Below are 25,190 nucleotides of genomic sequence, written 5' to 3' on the forward strand. Positions count from 1 at the left end.
TCCCAAAACATCGAATATGTTAATCGCAATCACTGACATTTGGCGCGCAATCATTTAAATTCACAAAAGCAAATTTTAACTTAATTTAAATATTTCCTATTTTAAGAATTATATCGATGAATATTTATTCTCCAAATGCGAATTTAATTCTATTTTTATATGAGCAACAATTCATCATTTGCTTGAAAAGAATAAATAAAACTTAAAACCACGTGAATCTTAATATAAATTTTAATGTTTAATTTATGTCCTTTTTCTCTCACATTGTTTTTTGGTAGTCATGAATAATGTATTTACCTTCAATATCTGTTGGCCATATTGCGTTTTTTATAAAATCCAACTAATTATATGTATTTTCTTAAGTGTCTTATTATGTAGTGTTTTAAGTTTCTTAACATTTACATTTAAATACTTTATGAATAATCGTTTTTAATTATCTGAATGAATGTTTATAAAGACGATCCATATTAGTGTTGCTAATTAATGAGTTTAATTTGAGATATCTTTTCAATAGCATGTAATTGTTTTTGTTTCTAGGAACACTATGTGAAAGTCATTGTTGTTCGCCGTCAACAGAAGAGCTACTTTTACGACGTACGACTGACTATTACGTCGCATTGCTAAAGCACAATTCAGGTGTTTTGCAGGGATTACTGGATTCACGGCAACTACTTTAACGAGGTAAGAATTTGTTAAATACATTTATCACGTTTTGAACGAAACGCTAAAATTATGTAGATGTTATTAATAGCATGATAATACTATAAATTAGAGAAGAACTGTAGCAGTTAATTATTAGTGAACCACACGCGCGATCATGAGGATGAGTTATGACTCTGGCTTTTATGGATCTTAGTTGTTTTTAGTTTTATTTAATATTCTAATCAGAAGATGGTAGAATAAAATTATTTAAGAGATTGTTAATGTATTTAATCTAGCTTTTTTGGCAAAATCACAATACGCTATTTTTATGGAGCTGGGTGAAAACACAAAGCTTTTTGTTTGCCTTTCCCACATTGAGAGTGTAATGGCACTTTTTTATTTTCACGATAATTAGATTACTTGAATGACTTTATAAGCTAATTAACAATCAGTGAACAGATAACTAGTCTATTAAAACCTTTTCAAGTTTTGTCATTCCTTGTGAACTACTATTATTGCAAAATTTTATACTCACTTACGTCTTGGAGACAGAAGTAGCTCACAAAGAGCATTTTGTTTTTCATTACGGTCATTAGCAATAAGGTCAACTCAATCTCTGAATGTCTTTGTATATATCTTCTACTGTAAATATATAAATTACAGTCAGCATTAGCTGAATACTTCTATCGTGGCGATGATGTCACTTACTGTTAGGCATTCTCGAAGCCTCGTTGCAGATCATATCACGCGGCGCGAGTATCGATTCGCTCTGTGCGGTCAGGGAGGAGAGTTCAAATTGAGATGGCTAGCCGGTCTATTGGGGGCGGCTCAAAGGTCACGGTCATCTTCGAAAAAGACGTAAATATATAATGACCCAAATACCGTTTGCTCCAACTGACCAGATGTGTTGACACCTAGTAAATAATGCAAAACAAGCCCTTTTTCTCTACTTTGAAATTGAATATTTGTTTCGTTTTTTATATTTGTAGTTTGAATATATAAATATTTATGTATTCAGATTGCATAACAAGTCATTCAGTTTTCTGTGTATTCTATATCTATTCATAGTTTTCCACCCTTTCAAGGACAATTGTCTTAGTTTAAGTAGGGTAGGGCGGGGCTAGTTGAGCTCCTCAATGAAAAGTCAAAAAAGTATGCTCAATGTACTCATAGATGGGGCAAGTTGAGCACTAAGAAGTTAATGAAATTATAGGTTTTTTTTTTTTTTTTTTTTTTTTTTTATTGGCCTCGCTTACTCGAGCATTTAGCCACCTACTTAATTCTATACAGTCATATAACAATCTTCAATTTATACTATCTTCTTCTTCATACTCCTATTCTCTTCTATACTTCTTAACTAACTTATCTTCATTCTTCTTTTACTATCTTCTCACTTCATCTTCTAACCACTATTTCTTTTTGCTTCTTTCTTTCTATACTTCTCATACTTCTTACTTCAATTCATTTTTAAATTCTAATTATCTAATTTTTATATTTAACATACATATCTTATTTGTACAATTCATAATTCTATTATTATTCCAACTAGTTAATATTTTTTCAAATTCTGGCCGGAGATTCGAACTCGGAACCTCAGCAATGGAATCGGGAACGCTACTCTTGAGCTAATCCGCCCACAAATTATAGGTTCAATGTCGATTAGTGATGAAATAAAATAAGTTTTTATTAACCAGTTCTATATTTATAGTCTTTATTGACAGAGAAAACAAAACTTATAGTAATTTTTCTTTGAATAATTAACCAAAAGTAAATCAACAAAACAATATCGTATCTTAGGAATTATTTTTACCATTATATTCAGTATTTTTGTTTAAAATCATTATTTCTTATATTATTACTCATAGACTTAGCTTAAATCTTAATAATCATAATTAATTTCTGGAAGTTAATGGTAATTGTCTTAGTGACAGAACAAGTTTAGAAACTATGCTCAACTAACCCCAACTCGGAATTTCAAAATAAAAGTGAGTTTATGAAAAAAAGTGAGAATTATACCCAGAATTCTTGTGCATATTAAAAGTACTATAATTATATGGAAGAATAACATTTACCTGATTAAAAATAAATAACATTTGACTAAATCAGACGAAAACTCGTGATGAATTACTTTTTTACTTTTTGGTTTCAAAATAAACAAAACGCCCGTGGGCCTCACTCACTTGTCCAGCGGCCACTAGCGATCGCGGGGTGCATATTTCTCCCAGACCTCTATCTTTCCGCCATATATTGCCTAAACCTACGGTGAATAGTTTTCGAGATATTTTGATTGCTCAACTAGCCCCGCTCTACCCTGAATGATTTTGAAATGTATATATCACGAGTTTTTATTATAATTTGATGGAATAAACGCAATATAATTAAGTCATTTAAGGTATAATATGGGAGAAAACTTACATTTACATTAAGAGCTTTAGACACATGTGCGAATATTTGTTTTATGATTGAACATAGCAATGGAGCGTTATACTGTGAAATGAACCATGCTGTATATACATCTGGTGGTCATTGCGCGACATTAAACCAAAGAAATAAACTCCACAACTACAACTCATATTCAATTGACCGTGCGGCGATAAAGAATGAAAGAAATTCTTCCAACTCTTATTTTGTTAAGGGTAATATTATCAAAGTTTTGCCCACTGGATATTTATATTTATATATCTATTTTCACTGTACAATCAATATAATTTTCAAAGTGCACTACATAATGTGAATGAAATCAACTAAAAGTTTTCATAATGAAATATCTATTTTATTAGTACATATTCTATCGTGTGATCACGCTGAGGAGGAAACTTTCCCTACTATTTTTACAGGAAATTATTACGTTGGATGTGTTTCCGTCTGCTGCATACGAATCGTGCAGACAAAATATTGTGAATTGTGAGTCAACCACATGTTAGGATCCATGAGTCATTTTTGTCTTCAGGCAATACCTACCAACGCGAACTTTGCAGTTTGCTACGGGACCATCATTAACATCAAGCACCACTCCCACATGACGCATCCGACAAGTAAAACGGAAAAATCAGCGTTGCACTTTATAACTTGTGCTCACAGTTAGGGTTTTTTCTATAGCGCAACCCACAAGTAAGTTTCAGATTTTACGCTGGCGGATGTTAAACAGCATATAATTACTATATTCATGTTATGCCATAAAATAAATCTCTGCTTGGATGCAATTCTTACCAAATTATCAAAGAAACTAATTAATTATTCTTCATTTTGTCGCGACTTTTTATTTTCTTAATTGATTCTTGACCACATTTATTATAAGACATAACCCATACGAGAAGGTAGTAAAACTATTTCGCTTTTAAACGTCTTCCCACGCCATCTGCATTCCTTTAGATTTTAATGTGCAGCCTAAGCATGAACTTTTGTTCTTTAATATAGTCCGTCGTCATAACAAAACAAAAGCAAAAGCAAAAGAACGTAAAGAACATTTCGTGTGATTCGACCGATATGCACGATCAGATGTTATATCGCATATAGAAACAGAGTAGCATTTAATTCATGGGTTACGCTTGTAGTTTAATCATTTAATTATAATCAAACATGAGGTCGAACGATGAACGATGCAGATACTAAATATAATTTGAAATAGTCTCATTTGGTTACTTATCATGAATAGGGTTGGAATAATTATTTTATTAGTGATCATGCCTTCCCCGAAATAAAACTTGTTATGTTCTATATTTTAATACAGCTCGAACTTATAACTCACGCTTCTCAAAACATTCTGAAAGATTATCTAGTCAGATCATCAATTGAAACTCTTTATTGATTGATTTGATTAAATGTTAATGAACTTGTCGCAAATGTAGTCTTGATAATTTATGAATTTGCATACTTTTTGATCGACAGCGAATTATGATATCAATAGTTTCTTGTCTCTTTTCTTGTTTCTTTTAATAATAATTTTGACCATATCAATTTTGACTCATACCACCCTGGAGTAACTTTCTTGGTGCATATGTTCTTGAGGAATTTTCTTAATAGAACTACATATTTGTGTGTGTGTGGTTGCCCGAGAGAGCAGATTCATTCATTAATATTAGTTTCTGTGGCATATTGGTGATTATGTTCCGTGTAACATGTTTATTAAAATATACGTCATTATGAAACAGTGTGATACCGAAATGAGTAGTTATATTTAATCTTCTATATGATGATCAAATTGGATATTTTATATAATGTTCGACATTTATGGCAATGATGCGAGTATTTTTTAAATTGACATATTAATATATAGTATATTAAACAAGTTTATTGTGTATACCACATTCAAATGGCATCATTACCTCACAAACAATAACGAGGCATATAGATTTAATTATAAAAAAATAAAATTGTATATTATATAAATATAGGATAGAGTTGTATTATTCAATTACAGATGTGCCAATGTTGCACATTTCTCGAGAAATTAAAACCAAATTCTTTAATATTCTTATGATATTCATTTCACGTTTCAAAATCATTGTTTAAATTACAAAAATAAATTATTTGCATATTTTGCATCGCGACCGCATTTATCTGTAGGCGACTCGACGTCTCCAGACATAATCCGGTGTCCCATACTTTGTCTACAAAACATATCAACAACTAAAATCAGAACGCGAATCATATATCACAACGTCTTCTGCTTAAAACTTTACTATACTTACAATTTTATAGTTTTGAAATACATGGTGCTTTGACAATTTTTACAAAAATGCATTCCTTTGCAATATTTGGTAAACAGGCCAGCTATTATTTGCTATATATTTTTTAATATATACTGATATGTGGCAATCGTATTACATGTATCCGTTAGATATTTGAGTCATGAATAATATTTACAAAAATGTTATTAGGCAATAAAAGCCATGCTTACCTATGAACATGATGACATAAAGACTTTCCATAATGCCAATGATGCGACTAAGAACATATTATATTTCATTTTATTCGAATGCCTATGTATTTGTAAAGAAATACATGCTATTACTGATTTAGTTACCAAAATATTATTAGTGGATAATAAAAAAAACTCCAATTTAGCGTCTCTAAAACAGAAGAAAAGTTGTAATTATGAGAGCTATGAGCAAAAGAATTGAAGAATGTTCGGAAAATAAAATTAAGCGAAAAAACTCGTTTTAATGATCTGTTGTCTGCTTTTTCAATTAGACCTCAGTAGCTTAGAAATAATGCGATTACAACTCATGGTTTTCACAAGTTGTATTTCTGATACTTTTATTATGCAAATATATCAACTTTCATAAGGGTTTTCTACATAGTCTCTATAAATGTTATATGAAAGTTACCAAAATATATTATTTAGTCTCTTTTGTTTGCAACTTCTGTAAAGAAACATGATACCAGTTAATTAGCAACCCCAATCAAAGAAAGCAGACACAAAGCATACCTTTCGCAGCCAAATTCTATTAGCCAAGAAGCGCTAATGTGAAGTACCTATTGCGCCGTTTCAGCGTAATCTCTCTAGAAAGCATCCGTAGGAGATTATGTGTCATTACAGGAGGGAGGGAACAGCTATGGATCACTCATTAACTCTGTAGCAATTCACCGTAATAACCCACAACAATGGCAATAATCGCTTTATTGTTACCCCTAGCTGGATCTGGCGCCTTGTACACTGTGGCACATGATTAAGTAAACCCTGAGTAGAGCACTTAGACGGAGAGCTGAGAAAGCTTTTATCTGTTGGCCACAACTTTAAGTACGTAAGCTGCTGCGAAGCATTCAGTTATTTGATTTGAGGCTTATAAATGAAGTTAAAGCTACTTGGAAAAAGGAAATAATCATTTTTATATAGGTACATTATAATCATGAGATGTACAGAAATACATTTATTACCTAAATATTATTGTAGGATCAATATTATATGGTTGAAACGAAATTATTTGGTAGGTGATAATGAGATCAAAAGTCATTTTGAGATAAGCTTATTGCAAATATTCATTCAATATGATCTTCACAAACAAAACAACACTATAGTCTCAGAACTCAACGTCATCAAAAAAATTAGAATTCACGTAATTTGAAGGGTATGAGCTTGTTCGGACGTCTTTTCGTTTTATTATATTGGCCATGAAGGAACAAACTTCAGAGCATTAAGCTTTACAGGAATAGTTGCTACCCCTGGTAGAGGAGGTAGCGGAGTGTGTTAATTGAACTAGTTGTTCACTTCTAGAAGTTAAGTCCGCTTAACAACATGTATATAACCAATAAAAATAAAAATATCTTCTTTTATTATAACTTAGTAACAAATCAGTTATTGTAATTAGAACTGCAACAAATACATAATATACAAACAAATCAGTGTTTAATACAGTCCACAGCTACAAGTAAGGGTTAAATTATAACCCTACAACCTGAATTATCGAAGGAGAGTTTTAATAAATTCTATAACTACGTAACAAAAGTACAGAGCTTTTAAGTGCAACCTAGAGCTTGGTGAAATTTTGAACATTTTTCGACTGTTGTGGTTGATTTTTAATAATTTTTGACCCCATTCAAAAATAATAGCACAATTTTTTCGAGTTATTTTTAAGAATTAAGACTTTTTGATGAACTATGAATTTAAAATTAAAAAAATTAGTCAATTTTCAGAGTCCCTCTTTTAAAAAAATGCACTAAAGTGTGTTGACAAGTTTCATCAAAAATACTTGAGATGTATTTATGTTTATTCATAGTCATAAGCAAAGTAAGCAAAAGTTAAAAAATTGAGATTTATATATTTCTTTAATACTATAACATTTATTTTCTATTAACTTTTCTATTATAACAGAACTTTGATATAATTTCTTAGAGCTTTTCTATGCTAATTGTAAAATGTCTTTCAACTTTACAACTAACCCTCTACAGACATCCCCATTTTATACTGCAATTACTCCGAAGATGATGTATTTATGATTATTCAAAGTCATTGGCAAAGTTTACATTTCTTCAATACTATAACATTTTAATTTATTTACTATTAACTTTTCTACTATAACAGAACTTTGATATAATTTCTTCGAGCTTTTCTATGTAAATTGTAAAATGTCTTTCAACGTTACTACTAACCCTCTACAGACATCCCCATTTTATACTGCAATTACTCCGAAACTTCAATGACAACGATAGACAGTTTGTCTCAGCTGTTTCAATGGATGAGTTTCGTTTGATGAGATACTACTGAGCATGTTCCAATATTTTGATCTTAACGAAAATGTAGGAAAATTTAATGAGCATTTACTATTTCTATAATATTTATATTTAATTTTTTTAATCAGTAACTACATTAACTCATTAACAAGATCAATATTATTACTTTGCCAAATATGATCTTGATGATATAAATAATAATTTTTCTGAGGATTAAAATTATATTATTTAAGCTTGTATATAATAAAATAATAATTTAACAATGTATAGAACAAGCAGGATTATCATATAGAATTGAACTTTAATTTTTATAATTATGATAATATATTATTTGATTAATCACTAATTAATATTTAAATTAAAATAAAAAGGCAGAAAGTATGAAAAATAACTTGAGCTGCCTCTAAATTGTTTTAATAATTTAACCATCACTTTGGTAAAATTACATAGTGACTTGACTACGAAAGTTTACTTAGCACGTACGATAATAAAATGGTATCTATCTTTTAAACAACTTTATACATCCGGAGTTAAATTCAAACTTTTACAAGTATTTAATTAGGCACTGTTTAAATTTTTATATCTTGCACAGTTGACAGTGAAATTATAAATAATTAAAATTCAAACAAAATTATTATTATCTATCTTTGAGAAAGATAATGTTCATATAAAATTGTTTATTTATGAAGGGCATGAGCTAAATATTTTTTATAATGATTTTTGGCATCTTGAATTTAGCGTGCAATTATGATCAGTTGTCACATGTCATAAACTGTTATTTATTCTTATGTTGAATTTCTAAAAGGCAAACGGCAAATATACACTTCTTGAATAAATACTGCACACGATGAAAAAAATTTGGAATTCATTGTCTGCTTAAAAACCAGCCTGTACAAATCGCAGCAATAAGATAATAAGACGTATAGTTTTTTTTGTAAATGGCTTTCAAGAGCAATTAGTCATAATAATTTGTATCACTGATCAATGCTCATTAAATAATTATATAATAATGTTACGTGCATGAGTAAATTAGCTGATTGATATCGCTGCGAGCAAGATGTAATGACTCAATTTTTATCATTGTAAGTTTTTTTTTCATAATATGTAGCAAAGTTATCATTATATAGATACATCTTATGTTCTTAATGAGTTGCTATGGAGATTATTCTGTGCAATAATGTGTTCCAAGTTTTTTACAGTTTTTGTAGAATGTATAATCACGCCGTGAAGTTCAGCATTAATTATTGGAAGTAGTCGTTTTTGATGTATTTCTTCTTCATAATGCAAGATAAAATCGCATAATACAAAAATGTTTGTAAATTATTTACAAAAGCATTGCAAAATATCTTTCTTAAATTATAATTCTAGTAATTTTTTCTTTTTATTCATTATTCAATGTGGGCTACACTTTAGATTCTTGCAGTGTTAATCTGATCATGTTGATCACTAATTGTGCACTCATTCACAATGCATCTCATTGTCAGTCATGGCCGTGGCTTTTTAAATTTCAATTTTCACATTCGGTCTGGCAACACCTCCTTTCTGCTGATTATATTCGTCCTCAGGCTGCCGATATATCACATACATAGCGCACTGACAGCGCCAAAGTAACACGATATAGTGTTATCAGATGGCCAACGCGAATTATCGATTGGCGTTAAAATTTGTTATCAAATTTCCAATTCGTGTCATTTTTTTTCAGCCATAGGCATAATGATTACAGAAACGTACTGTAATGATGTTTAACTAGCTGTAAGTGGAATTCTGTCTTAAGGCAATTAGGGCATCGTGCCTTAAGGCAAATTGCTGGAACTTCCCGTACCAAAAATTATTATTTTTTTAAAAACGATTAACATATTTGAAAAAAAAATTACTTCGAAAAAATTAGATTTTTGAGAAACTATAAATTTGACAAAAAATACTTTTTTTCGAAAAAAAAAATTTTTATTTGAAAAAAAAAATCTTTCTTGAAAGAAAAAATTTTTCTTTGAAAACAAAAAATTTTTTTGAAAAAAAATGTTTTCTTCATTTTGACATATTTTGGAAATTCTGAACTTTTTTTCAAAGCAATCGTACTGCTCGAACTACATAGAGACGAAATGTCAAGCGCGTAAGCGCCGCGCCGCCGTCTAACTCATAAGCATTGGTACGGAACCCATAGAAATGTAAAAAAAAATTATACTTATTGTTAAAATCTCTATAAAATATCTGATAATTTGATGTGCATATGTCTAATGATCATTTTTAACCGCCGAATGGCATTTTTTTGTTGCTTTTTTCATTAGATCTCCGAAACCGCTAGACCTGCCTTCATGAAAATTTGATCAATTCTTCATCTTGTCAATACAAGTAAAATGTTTTTTGAATTATTCAAATTGGACGCTCCGTTCTCTTAAAAACTGAGTTACCGTTTTCGGCACTTTTTGCCCCGTATCTTCGGAACGGCTAGACCTGCCTTCGCCAAAAACTAATCAGCACGTCTCCTTATCAATACGAATCGAATGTTTTTTGAATTATTCAAATCGGTTGATCCGTGTTCGCGAAATCGTCGACGAAAATTTGTATCCGTACACACATACATACACGCACACACACACATACACACACACCCACACACACACACACACACATACATCCATTTTTTCTAAGGTATGCCTAAATATTCAGAAACCTCTGAAACGTAATTATATATAAAAATTTTCATTTTCGATTTTTTTGCGATTACTATAACTTGCCCTAAGGGAAGTTAAAAATTTAATGAGTTATAATAGTAGATATAACATTTATTTTTGTTTTTCACCAACTCATATCTGAGATCATCTGCTGCATGATTGCCATTATTATTATATAATAAATCTTGTATCTTTTTTTAAGATATTAATCAGTTTCAATATTTTTGCATTGTTTTTGCAAAACATTTAGTATTCAATATAGATTAGAAAGTTAAGTAATTTCATAATTATGTATCCTTATTTTGTTGATGACTTCAAAATTGCCTTTGGCCCAAATACCTTCATCCTGGTTTAGCACTACGGGATTATATATATACAAATTTATTTATATATATTTACTAGAATCCTGTTTAGCACTATGGAATTCTAATTAAGCCCAGTATCTTCTGCTAAAAATTTTACAACTGAGAGGAAAGGCGAGAGTGCGCACAGCACACAAATTGCATTACCGGCGCGTTGAATCGGTTAACGCACGCTTCAAACGTTCTCTTTCGTCCGACCTGCGACCGATGCTTGGTGCAAAACGCAAAAAAGAAGGTAAACGGACGACGAAGAACGAAGAAGCAGCCAAGAAGAACAAGAAGAACACCGCCTCGACAAAACGCAAAATAAAGAAACTTCGCAACAAACTCTTGCATTGGTATTTATTGCTCGATCGAGCACCGCCGCATTCCTGCGCGCGGATCTCCGCTTGTTGCCGACCGCTGTTGTTATGTTACTAACTCATAAAACCGCACATATCGATATCCATCTCGCGGTGATTCATGGCCCTTAATACTTGTAATTTTCATCTAGCACTAGCGCGAATAGGCAATTTAACTGTTTGTCTTTCCTTGTGGTATTGATGACATACTTCCAACGTCTTGTAATTTTGCTATACACAATTAAATAAAGTACTTTTCGTTACACAAATTACAAATTCTTGTCTTAATTATACTCTTTTGGAAGATCACATGTTTCATTTTGGTGAATCTTAGTTATGTTTGATGCCATCAAAACACAAGCTTGTTCTTTTTAATTGCAAACTATAACTAGTGGGGTGTATGGCATCGTGCCTTAAAGCAAATTGCTGGAACTTCCCGTACCGTAACGAAATGTTCGAGGAATTTTGAATGTTTTTAAATAGATTATTATTAATATTGTAACATTGTCTAATATTTATAAGAATTATATAAACTGAATTGCAAAGTTGAAATTATTTGTTTAAAGTATATTAGGATTATAACCAGAATTAAAAATAAAATCTGAATTATTTTCGATATAAAAAAAAAATTTTTTTGAAAAAAAAAAGTTGAAACAAAAAATTTGTTTTTCCAAAATCAATTATTTTGTTAAGACAAGCAGAAAGTTCTTTGAATAATTTAAATCGGACGCTTAGTTTTCTCAAAAACTGCCATTTTTTACACATTTAGCTCCGTATTTTTGAAATGGCTGGGCCTGCCTTTGCCAAAAACTAATAAACACTTCTCCCAATCATTACTAATTGAATGTTTTTTAGATCATTCAAATCGGATGCTCCGTTCTCTCAAAAACTCGATTTCTATTTTCTGCACTCTTTGCTCTTTATCTCCGTATCTGGACCTGCCTTTGCCAAAAACTAATAAGCTCTTCTCCCTATCAGTAGAAATCGAATGTTTTTTGAACCATTCAAATCGGTTGATTCGTGCGCCCGAAAACGTGACTGGAAATTTGTATCCATACATACATACATACACACACACACACACATCCATTTTTTCTGAGGTATGTCAAAATGTTCAGAAACCTTCAAAATGCGAGAAATGTAAAAATTTTCTATTTCGATTTTCGGCCCATTACAATAACTTACCCTACGGGAAGTTAATAATTTCAAATTTAATACAAGATAGAAATAAATAAGATAAGAGCATATGAAAATATTTTTATTGTAGGTAATTGAATAGAACAGCAATAATATGGGCTCGCTCGTAGGTCTAGGGTTCGATCCCGCTTCGAGTAGCCTGTTGTCAAGCAGTAGCGATAGCGGTTTTCACTTGGAAATGTAAATATCAATTTGTTTCCAAGTGAAAATAGACTTGATCCGTCATTGCTGCATCAATAACAGAAATTGGAATAATAATTCATCACACCTAGGGATAGGCCAACTATTTGAGTTGTCATCTGTAGAACTGGCTAGTATTAAGTCTTAAGCAGCTTATGTTCTGATTGCTATTATAAAAATGATAATAAAATAAAAGAAAGAAAAACAGCAATGTATATTTGTGTAAATATTAATCATCTTCGCAAAAAAACCAAATTTAAATACAACTTTTATTATGATAGACTCTATACAAAATTGTCAACTGATTGTTTGTCGTGAAGGAAATGAGAACTCTACAATGTGATAATCGATGAGTAGAGCGGATGAGCATTTGCATAAAATAATGCAAATATTATGGCAATTTCAAATAATGTGCAAAAATACTCAGAAAAATACAAGAAATGCAAGTTTATAGGAAAAGAAATAAAGGAAGCTCATCCGGTCCCGCTCTCCAATTGTCTGTAGTTACGGCTGAAACATTTGGTCAAGGGCAAGACTACACGGCCACTACTATGTGTGACTTATTATTATGCATCTCACAGCTTCTTAACCTTCGACAGAAATGTTACACTATGTTGTGATCGGACGAATAAGACATTAATCGATGCAGCTAGTTGTTCATTCCAAGAAAAATGCGTTCTGAACGCAATAATAATGTTTAGTTGGAATCAATGCAGAATGCTAAGTAATTGTATCAGTAACTAGTAATAGAAGACTTTGGTGTAAAATTGTTATAAAGGGGCCGTTCAAGTATTACGTAAGCACTATAGGGGGTGGGGGGTTATTGATTTGCTTATTTTGGGCATTTTGGGTAAGAAATTTGCTTACTTTTGATGACAAGGGAGAGGGGGGGGGGGTAAATAATTGTAATAAATTTTCTAACATAATACTTAAACGATCCCAAAGCAGTAAAAAGAAGAATTTATTCTTTTCTTAAAATTAATGATAATATTGGTACCAAATTAAACATTCAGTGTGAATAGAAAGATAATAAATATTTGATACAATTTAATTCAAGTTAAATGAGTTTAAAGCTTCAGAAACAATACAATAAGATATAAATTAAACTATGCTTATTGTTGGCAGTAATATTCTCTAATAATAATCATTAGAAGAATGCAGTATATATTTGGTACATTTCACTTCTGAGAAAGATAATTATGTTTTGCCATTATATTTTGTAAACTCGTTTGAATTTTATCACATTGGTAATGTGAAAAAGTATAAGTTTCCATCAGAAGCTCTGATGAAATTTATATCTAAATTAAATTGCATCCTTTTTTTTATTTATTTATTATTCATGGCAAGCTATACAAAGTACATTCAGCTACATTTGTTACAGTTATATATTAATTGACGGCGTGAGAAGAATCGCTATCCTGTGATAGCGCCTTCATAGATGTTAAGTTATATTTTGTAGGAAATCATTGCAGATTCTTTTTTTGAGACGCTTTGGTGGTAAAGGCTTGAGCAGATGTAACGCTAATACGTTTGGATGACGACTTAGACGAGCTTTGTATCTGGTGCAGTAAAGACTAATTTCTTCTTCTATAGTTCGAATTCTGAGATCTTGATGTATCAACCAATTGGGAACGTATTTTGGAGCGTTCACGATTTCTTTCAAAATTTTATTTTGGAACCTTTGTAGAATAGTTATGTTCGATTTACTGGCCGCACCCCATAGTTGTAGGCCGTAAGACCATATTGGTTTAATAATTTGTCTTGTATATTAGGAGTTTATTTTCTATTGTGACTTGTGATTTACAGCCCATTAACCAATTGAGTTGAAATTGCATCCTAACCCAATTTTATTTATTCGACGTGTGAACATTAAGTGAATATAATTTTCCTTTGATTTATTTATAAAACAAATGGAAAAATATAAGCAGGCTGTTTTATGCCGTTAGTTCCGGATGGGACATATAAATCGGCCTTACGTCTTTGGCAACTAATCCACACATCGTAAGCTGTATATCGTGACGTGGGAAGAGTTAAATGCTTGAAGGTGCTGGATAATAATCGCGATAGGCGTGGGAAACTTTTTTTAATTTTTATCTTTTGGCAAGTTGTAAAATCAGCGCATCGTAAAGTTGTGTAAAGTCCGTTTTACACATACTTCAACATTATAGAGAAAAATGTATAATTAATCGTATGATAAAAAATATAAATTGCAGTCTCTATTCTAATATGATATAATAACCAACATAGTATTATGCAAAATAGTCGGTTCAGTCATAAAAGAAGTTCTGAATTACAATCAATTCCTTGTTTACTGATAGTGGAATATAAACGCATTAAGTTATAAGCATATTTTTTTAAAATTATGTAAAAATATTCTGAAAACGATGTTTCTACGAATTATGTTAATAATAATTAAGATAAACAAGTTTTAAATTGATGTTTGTTCGTTCGCGATATATGCAAATCTTACTGCATGAATAACAAAGATCGAAAAATTATCAATGCTTGACTGTTTTCCAGTCATTAATGGGGTTTTTAATAGTCATGTTTCGATACATTTTTCTTTAACTCTAAACACTAAAAAAACTTACCGAGTTATCGAGTGATGAGAAATTTTATTAGAGATAATTCTGATTTGTATAGTATAATAAGAAATTGTGCCAGATGTGTTTCTGCCTGTGTCATATAGAAGTCTAAAACCCCAGGTTTAATGTATCTTCTCTCTGATTGATGTAAATGAACTTTGATAGTTTGCCTGGCAGACAGTATCACAATCTTGTGCGCCTACGCATTTAATATTTATTGCTAAAAATTGAACGCTACGATTGTATAAATTGTACGATCATAAAATAAACAAAAAATACCAATGGTGTTTTTTAATATAATATTTTGATGCAATAAAATCATCATTTTGGATGTACATTTATGGACTGCTGAATATGTACGGATTTATTAATTACGTTTGATCATGTTTCGTTACAATGATTTTGTATATTAAATGGTTTTGGTAACCATGTTTATGTAAATGTTTGCACTGAGCAAAGTTTTTAACGAAACATGAGTTCATTGCATTATAAACGATGGAAATCAAATAATAACTTTTCACGAATGCACTCGACAACCCAACTATTCAGTTTGTTGTCTATAGTTGTTCGTTGAATATTTATCATTTGATTTAATTAGACTGTTTGTGTGTCTTTTCTATCTGAGAAAATACTTTTAACGAGTTATATTCGATATCTTGTATAATGCATTTATAAATTTACATTTATATTTTAAATATAACGAACACTTTTTATATAAATATTAATTTGAAATATTTATTTGCAATAAGCGTGGATTTAAATGTTTTAATTCAAGTGACATTGTTTTCTGTCCAATCAAGAAATTCTATGATCCATACTGATAACTGATAATTAATTAGTGATAAATGAGCACTTGCGTCAAGTACTTTAAACGAACAGAAAAATTAAAAAATGAATTATTATGTAATGTTAACTATTCATTTAAACCATATAACCCTATTAATAAGTTTAAGAATAATTAAGTACCGTACAATTTTTCAATATATCTAAATGAAGTTATCAGTTATCTATGAGTTATCATTCTATTTTATCAAAATTACTGGTACAACAATAATGTACTTTAAAATAATTTATTGCAATTCTTATCGATCAAAAAAAAATTCTCTCCATATGGAACCAAATATCAGAAGCATACAAAATTAAAATTCAAGGTGAATATTACATTTAGTAAGCTTGGTTTATCTATTTAAATTGTAATTGCAGTGCGACACGCAAATCGGACATACTAAATTCAAAACTTGTAAGTAATAAATCGAATTCTTATAAATATATTTATTCCACTTATAATAATAGAATGATAATTTAATTAAAACAAATGAAAATTGCTTATTTGATATCATTGTGTTCTGACTGTTTAATGAATGTATGTTGTAGCATACCATTAGATTAAGTAAGGTTCATCAAAATCACGCAAAATATTTCATATTGTTGAAATTCTTACGTTGGACCAGATTGCGTTCTATCACGTCTTCATGCCTCGACTAATAATAATAAAGGCAAGTCAAGCCAGAGCATATTTTTCTTTTGCGTTACACGGCTTGTAATTATTGGTGTCTGGAGCTTGTCTACAGCGATGTTGTACTCTCAAGGCATGTACACATGAGAGGTCAAGGATGTTATATACTTTTTTTTGCAATTTACGTCACACAAAATTAGAATTATCTTATAATAAATCAATTCTGCTGGGCGTATCAATGGCAGGGATCATTTTTGTTCGAATAACAATAACTTAATATGTTACGATAGCAGTGAGTTTGAAGTTTTTTTCTTTAGAGATAGATTATTTTTATTCACACAAGTAAATATATTTTTTACGTGAAAAATTTGAAATTTATTTTAAAGAATCTATTTTTGCATAAAAAATTTCAAACATGATATTGATTGTTTTTATAAATTTACATTGGATAGAAAAAGATCAATTTTCAGAAATAACTAGACTTTGTCTTTTTAAAGTCAGACTATTGATTCATACATTTTTTTGGCCTCTCTGCTCACTTTGTTGTTTTAACATATTTCGCGCGTTTTTATATAAAATTTATTTAATAATTTATTGTTTCTACATAAAATTTCTCGCTTTGAAATGCTGATTCTACTAAATACAATATTAATAATCTTATCAATTACTTCATATTGAAGCTGAATATTTCCAGTGTATCCACTTTTTAGATACTTTGAGTATTTTTAGTTTATAATTATTAAAAAAAAACACATTTTGTTTTTTTTTAATATTTCGTAATTGAATGCATTCATATTAAATTTCAAACGTAGAAAGTAGCAACACATTTATGGCGCACCTATAAACAAAACAACCTACTCGTTGTTACAAAATTAATTAATATATGATATTATTTCCGAGCACTCATTTGGGAGTCGACAGCATTAAAACAGAATTATTTACGAATTGATATATGATACACCAACATTTTTGTTATCGAAAAGCACCTAAATTGTAATTTGCATAAATGATTGGGTTACCACCGCATGGAACTGAAAGAGTTTTTTTTTAAATCAAATTAGAAAAATCATACTTTGATGTATCAAGGTTATATAAAATTACAAATTAGGAAAATTATTGACAATGATTCATGATTTTCATTAAAAAAAAATCTTTATTGGTCATCCTAATCTTCATATACCATGCAACATTTCGTTTAAAATAATGCTCCATTACATTTTCGTTTACTATTATGCAGCGATGTGTTTTATATGAATCGCATTAGAAAACACGATATTTTCCGGAAAAACTGCCGGGTATACTAGCGTTGCAGCTGTAGGTAATTGGATAAAATTCCATGTTCTAGGAAAGAATAGAAATAAATTATAGCAAACTTCTTCGCTGATATACCCGTACACTTCCGAGAGCAAACATTGTAGGTAAAAATGGATTAGTCGAGTTTTTTTTACAAATTTTAAAATGTAATATAAGTACAGTGTAATATATCTTTTTTTTAATATCATTACTTTCTTACTCAATGCTATTTTTTCGAAAAAAATTTTTAACTTTTATTATAGCTATGCAGATAAAGCTAATATTTATCTACTCTAGATAGACAATTAGATCATACAATATATAGCATCATATTTTTGTGAACATTTTGTATATACATTGCCCATATTGCCCTATCGCGTCGTCGGTGTGCACTGCCTTGGCCATAAAACTCGTTCTAAAGATTTGAGATTCGTTTTAACGTATGCCGACGTTATAATTAAGACTCTCTCATACCTTGTATCTCACGATCACTAACTTCGAAACCGAAACACTCGCTGCATCGAAAGCCACGAAACTGCCCTGCGAATTCGCATTCTTTCTCGAGAGATGTTCATCAGGCTGTATACGAAGCTCTGGTAGATTAACTAAGAGTTAATGATTTAACTTTCCTAAGTACTAGATATGAAAATAATTTTAGCAAGAAATATGGAAAGGATTTTTTATTTATTGTCACTACATAAGAGAATGATTATATTTTTTTATACTTGTCCTCTTGACTTCAAAAAATAAGTTTTGTCTGATTACTAAAATATCTTGATTTTTTATTTATCGATTATCCCTGCTCTCCACAATTCCATTGTTAAATGAATCATGCTTGAGATTATTTTTAAATCTTTTTGAAGAATAAATCAGTTTTAATACCACTACATTTCTCACGTACTACATGAGATTAACACTCACGAAAGCGATGAGTTTATGAGAATCGTCGTAAAATCAGGAATTTGCAAATGCACAGTTTATGCACGGCATACCTGCTGGCGAGAAAAAAAGAGCTTGCATCTTCTTTGTGAATGAGATTTTAATTTCCATGCAAAGATTTTAGTTTATTATAGCTCAATGTCAATTTATGAGCTTTGGCTCAATACATACCACAGAAGCTGATGCCTGAACAAATTTTAAATTAAGATTCTTTAGCTATGAATCTTTTAATTTGTCTTCTATTCTCACGAATAAATATAAAAGATATATTTAAATATCGACTCAATGTGGTTGAATTAAATGTAGTAATGTACCAAATAACTAGCTGTAAGTGGAATTCTGTCTTAAGGCAATTAGGGCATCGTGCCTTAAGGCAAATTGCTGGTACTTCCTGTACCAAAAATTATTATTTTTTCAAAAACGATTAACATTTTTGAAAAAAAATTATTTCGAAAAAATAAGATTTTTGAGAAACTATAAATTTGACAAAAAATTACTTTTTTTTTGAAAAAAAAATTGAAAAAAAAAATAAATTTTTTTTTTAAATTTTTTTTTTTTGAAAAAAAAAATGTTTTCTTTATTTTGACATAAGTTGGAAGATCTGAACTTTTTTTCAAAGCAATCGTACTGCTTTAACTGCATAGTTACAAAATATAAAGCGCGTAAGCGCCCCGTCGCTATCTAACGGGTAAACATTGGTACGGAACCCATAGGAATGTAAACAAAATTTATACTTATTGTTAAAATCTCTATAAAATATCTGATAATTTGATGTGCATATGTCTAATCATCATTTTTGACCGCAAAATGGCACTTTTTTTACTTTTTTCGTTAGATCTCCGAAACCGCTAGACCTGCCCTTATGAAAATTTGATCAAATCTTCATCTAGTCAATACAAGTAAAATGTTTTTTGAATTATTGAAATCGGACGCTCCGTTCTCTTAAAAACTGAGGTACCGTTTTTGGCACTTTTTTCCCCATATCTTCGAAACGGCTAGACCTGCTTTCGCCAAAAACTAATCAGCACGTCTCCTTATCAATACGGATCGAATGTTTTTTAAATTATTCAAATTGCTTCATCCGTGTTCCCGAAATCGTCGACGAAAATTTGTATCCGCACACACATACATACTACGCACACACACACACACACATACATCCATTTTTTCTAAGGTATGCCAAAATATTCAGAAACCTCTGAAACGTAAAGATATATAAAAATTTTCATTTTCGATTTTTTTGCGATTACTATAACTTACCCTACGGGAAGTTAAAAATAGCTGATTATATTTTTTTATAAAATAATCTTTATTGATAATGATGTCTATAAATAAACTTCTACTGATATATAGATATATTGTCACCAATTTGTGTAAACTTAGTATAACAAACTTATTTTAAAATTATTATAGATATGCTTCATTGTTTCAAAACATGTTTTACTTATATTTTTTATATTACTGCTATTCTGTGACATTTACACATTTGATTATAGAGCATCGCGAATTTAATTATATATTTAATACTGCTATATAGATAGTTAATATATAATGTATCTAATATAATAAACAATAAGTCTAATTTTTTACTATCTTTTTCCTTCGCAGAGCACGTATTAACAGTCATTGGGCAATCAGAAAACCGCACTTTAGCGCTGCTCGACACGGTATACCGCCGGCCACCGCGGTTAGGCCACCCGCCTGTCTCGGCGCTCTACGATTCTATTCGCAAGCACGTCATTTCCTTCAATGAAGCCGATGCGAAAGAAACAAGCGATGTTACCACACTTCCAGCGTCAATTCCGAATGCTCTCGACAAGGCGGTGCGGCAATTCTTCGAACGACTCTTCCCGCTGGCATATCATCATATAGCACATTTTGGACTGACTGATTTCACGGAAGAGTACAAACAGTGCTTAATGCGTAATTATGATGAGGTAATATTAATCATTTTATTTTTATTTTTCAAGGGTTCTCACACAAAGGGGGTTTGAAAAAATCTCAGTAGTTTTTAACGGAGAAAAAATATCTTACCTAATATTTTTTCAAAAATATGTTTAAGGGGTAAGAACATAAAAAGATTAGGATTTGGTTTCCAAATTACTTGTAATAATTTTGTAAGCTAAATAGTACATCTTCAATTTTTAAATAAGAGATATATTAGTTTAGAATATTAAAGCATCGATGAAAATTCAAAAATGATGATAAAATGTAAATTAATACATTTATAAATAACTATATATAAATATATATATATCTTCTATATATATAAAAATAAGTCGGGTTTTCCTTCCTGACGAAATAACTCCAGAACGCACGAACCGATTTTGACAATTTTGCATTCATTGGAAAGGTCTTGGGCTCCGCAAGGTTTATAGCTAAGAAAATTAGTGGTGATGGCATCGTGCCCTAATGCAAATTGCTGGAACTTCACGCACCGTAATTAAAAATTCGAGTATTAAAAATAATCAATAATTGTTTTAAATAATTGCAAATAGATTATCTTCTATATATATAAAAATAAGCCGGGTTTTCTTTCCTGATCAATTTTTTCCTTTTCAAATATAAAACAAACAAAAAATTTCTTCATCTTTCTCACGAAACCATCTGGTGGCGAAACGGAGTTTGTCGGGTTTGCTAGTATATATATATATTAAATTGATTTAATATATTACAATTGAATTATATTTCTATTGAAATAATTATTTACATAGAATAGATTAAGTCTTAATTATATTCTCATTGACAGTCAATAACATAACATAAACTTATCTAATATATACAACGTAACTACTGGGAAAGACTTGCAAAGTTAATATAATATAAACTAAATTTAACAATCAATTTGAAAATATTCACCTTAGTGTTTAAGACAAATATAATTTCGAATAATTTGAATATTCGTTTCATTTCCGCATAGATTCAACCATTCAGCGATGCGTCCAAACGTCTATCTTCATCATTGCGACGATCTTTGCAAGCCACCCGGCTCCTGCTGCATGCCTTAGTTGAAGGCAGAAATATTCTACATGATGTCGATGAGACTCTGTCAGTAGAACAAGATAAAGAATGCCTGAAGGCGATGACAAAAATGACTCATTGCTCTAAATGCAATGTAAGTATTTGATATTTGATGTAGTAACAGTTACTTTTAGACTTTGTATGGATTTTTTTTCAATTTTGTTGTACTTAAATTAGATCTATTATATCAATGTAATGTATATATGTGTGTGTTAATTAGAAACTTAACTTTATTAACCCTTTCGCAATAATATATGGTTACTTTGTTTTAGGGTTTGAAAGCAGCCCGCCCTTGTGCCGGTTTTTGCTTGAACGTTTTACGTGGTTGTTTAGCCGCGAGGGTTGATGGTCTGGATGCACCATGGAACTCTTACTTAGAAGCTTTACAATCTTTAGCATCAGCAGCAAGGGCGAGAGAACCTGAAGAATTGCATGTGGAACGGGTATTAGGTGACTTAGATAACAAAGTATCTCAAGCTATTATGGGAGCGATGGAAGCAGGTCCTGAGCTTAAAACGAGGGTGAGTGAAAATTAATTTCATTAAACAATATTATGTTATGTATTTTTAATTATATTTTTCTTATTAAAACTATAAGCCTTGCTAGACCTAGTATAATTTATCATTTTAATCTTAATCAAGCATCATTTAGTTAAATCAATAATATAACTTTCTTCTGGACACAGAATTTTTTTAAATTTCGAATAAAATCAAACTTTCTAACAGATATTTTTTTTAAATGTTCCTTGAGCTGTAATAATAGTTGATATATTTTGGATATACTAAAAAATAATGCCAATCGTCTCCACTATATTGCGATGTTCTTAAGATTTTTTTTTCATTATCTCACACTTTGTTGATAAACAGTTCTTTCTGGGTCGCATATTTTATTGTTCTAGTTTGCGCAACTTGTAAGGTTTAAATAAAATAAAAAAGAGATAAGTCCAACGTATACTACCTTTTAGTTAAAACGACAAAAAATATTTGGCATAGAGTACTGTGTTGGATCTTACAACACGAGCAAAACATTGAAGCTTCTACTCTGTTATTACACAATCGGCGTTAAGCCGGCGCTTCTGACATATAAGCACACATGAAACAATTTTCTTCTGGAAAAGATTGTGTTAGTATATTTTCTCTAAAACCAATTGTGTAGTAGCAACAAAGGTAAATGACTTTGCACCTTAGGATATTTTATAATTATAGTCAGGAATGAAGTTGAAAATATAAATGCATGAACTTATTTCCTAGAAACAAATATACATCCAAATTCCAATTCAATTTTATTATTTTCAAACATATTTTCAATAAAATACTTATATGTAAACTGTAATTTTAATTTGTAATCTTTTAACTTTTTTTAAAATATTTACTTGCTTTATATATTTATGAAGCAGCTAACTTATGAATTTTATTTTGAGTGTTTTCATTTGCGGTTTCTTCCGTATTACCTCTTAGGTGGCGTCATCTTTTATTTATCGATTATAGAAAGATATCGATTATTATGTTCAGAACATGGATTTTACAGTCCTCAAAAAACAAATATGCACAAGTAGTATGGGTCTGATGGTGAATGCATCATTGCTTTCCATTGCCTTCATCCGATGATAGTAGAATTGCAGTTTTTTCTCCATCGTCTGCGTCGTTTTGGCGAACCCGGCGAACGCATTGGATATTTTAGACGAACACGCCGCACTTTCTATATTTAAAACATCCGCGAATATGCGATCGTTGTGCTTTTTCACGTTGCTTGGCAACGATTCAAAGTTTCAAACGGCCAGCGATCGCGTGGCCCATCGCTTGTCCGATGTTCCGACATATAGACTGATAGATTTCCTGGCCGTTAATTCTGTCTAATGTACTATTTTTTGCTACAGAAAAGCCATTAGGCAAACTAGATATTTAGTACTAGAACTAACTTAGGTCTAAATTTGTTGACAAATACAAAAAAATCGTACATCTGCAAATGAGTTGACTCAATTGAAATTATGATTATATTTCTGAATGAATGAACGAATATAATACGAATTAAATTGTATTCGCAATTCTTATGTTGATTTTAAGAAGTCTGTTGGTTTATGAATATAAGGACTTATCGCAAAATCGCCCTAGATATATGCAATAAATATCGTAACAATTTATTGCTTAGTATATTTTGATATTCAATGCACTTTGAACTTTTCGAAGAATGCTAACGACCCAAAAACCGATAAATTATCATTCTTTGGCAAAGTTCCAACATGTTTTTATTTTTCTGCATGTTATACCGCATTATTGCTGATACTTTTTTTCTCCAGTGAGAATATAATTTTCTATTGCTACTTAGTTTTATATACTGCAAATAATCTTATTATTGCAGATAGAATTATAAGAGAAGGGTCGAAATTCTCTTGAGCATTAGCTTCTATTTATTGGCTATATATATTTTGCGGTTGGCTGTAATAAAATAAATACACGTGCATATAATGTTTTGGTTTGTTTACTTCATAAAATTTTAAATATATTAATGCATTGAAAAAAAAACATTTTTGTATGGTTTATTATATTTAATAATACTAGTTTCATTCAATGTGTACATATAATATCTACACTATCTCTTAAAGTCTAGTATGTAATTTAGTATATGGCTAATGTACTAGGCTAGTACATTAGCCATATACTAAATTACATACTATATTTATATCATACTATATATATTATATATGATTTAATGGCTTTATAAGCTAGTACTACTAGCTTATAAAGCCAATAAATCATATATAAATAAAAAAAAAAAGTTTACATATATATTTATTTATATTTATATTTATATTGATCAAGAAAATTATATAAATTTTAAATTGGTCTTATCGAAAGAAACCATTTTTGCCCTTTTTCTATTCTAATTCATAAACTTGGTATTATTTACTGAACTTAAACTTACGACACTAATTTGACTTGTATTAGAACCTCACAACCGAATACATTGCTTGTGGTATTCAATTAAATTCTTCTCCCAGACGCATCGGTATTTTTCATTGGCATCTGTGTTAACACAGAAGAAGGTACATATAATCATCTCTTGAGGTCGTCAGCTGAGCGCCGTCTCTTTTTACTCGTTTTTCAGCATCTACTACTTCGAGTCTGAGGAATTCAAAATCTCATGATTCATTCAGACCGAAAGAACAACTCTTCTTGAAACGTCAGACATGGTGCCTTCTACATATATTCCCATCCTTCGCACTCCGAGTGCGATACAACAGACTCACATATGAGACTATATGTTACAGCGTTGGCCAACTGCGGGATGATTCAAGATTATTTTGTGAACGGTGGAGACTTTCGCTCACA

General features: G+C 30.5%; 1 protein-coding gene across 1 annotated transcript in view; it reads left to right on the forward strand.

Annotated features, from left to right (window-relative positions):
- LOC113370917 (division abnormally delayed protein-like) overlaps nucleotides 1-22,397 on the forward strand; it is a 139,499-nt gene extending 117,102 nt beyond the window's left edge. Inside the window, exons 4-6 of the mRNA XM_026611589.1 lie at nucleotides 20,449-20,777; nucleotides 21,761-21,955; nucleotides 22,134-22,397. Coding sequence (XP_026467374.1) covers nucleotides 20,449-20,777; nucleotides 21,761-21,955; nucleotides 22,134-22,397 — 788 coding nt within the window. The remainder of the gene's footprint in view (nucleotides 1-20,448; nucleotides 20,778-21,760; nucleotides 21,956-22,133) is intronic.
- Nucleotides 22,398-25,190: the final 2,793 nt, after the last annotated feature.

This window comes from Ctenocephalides felis, unplaced genomic scaffold (genome assembly GCF_003426905.1).
Source record: "Ctenocephalides felis isolate EL2017-DRISC unplaced genomic scaffold, ASM342690v1 CF-g0.4_SCAFFOLD_01492, whole genome shotgun sequence".
Taxonomy (NCBI): domain Eukaryota; kingdom Metazoa; phylum Arthropoda; class Insecta; order Siphonaptera; family Pulicidae; genus Ctenocephalides; species Ctenocephalides felis.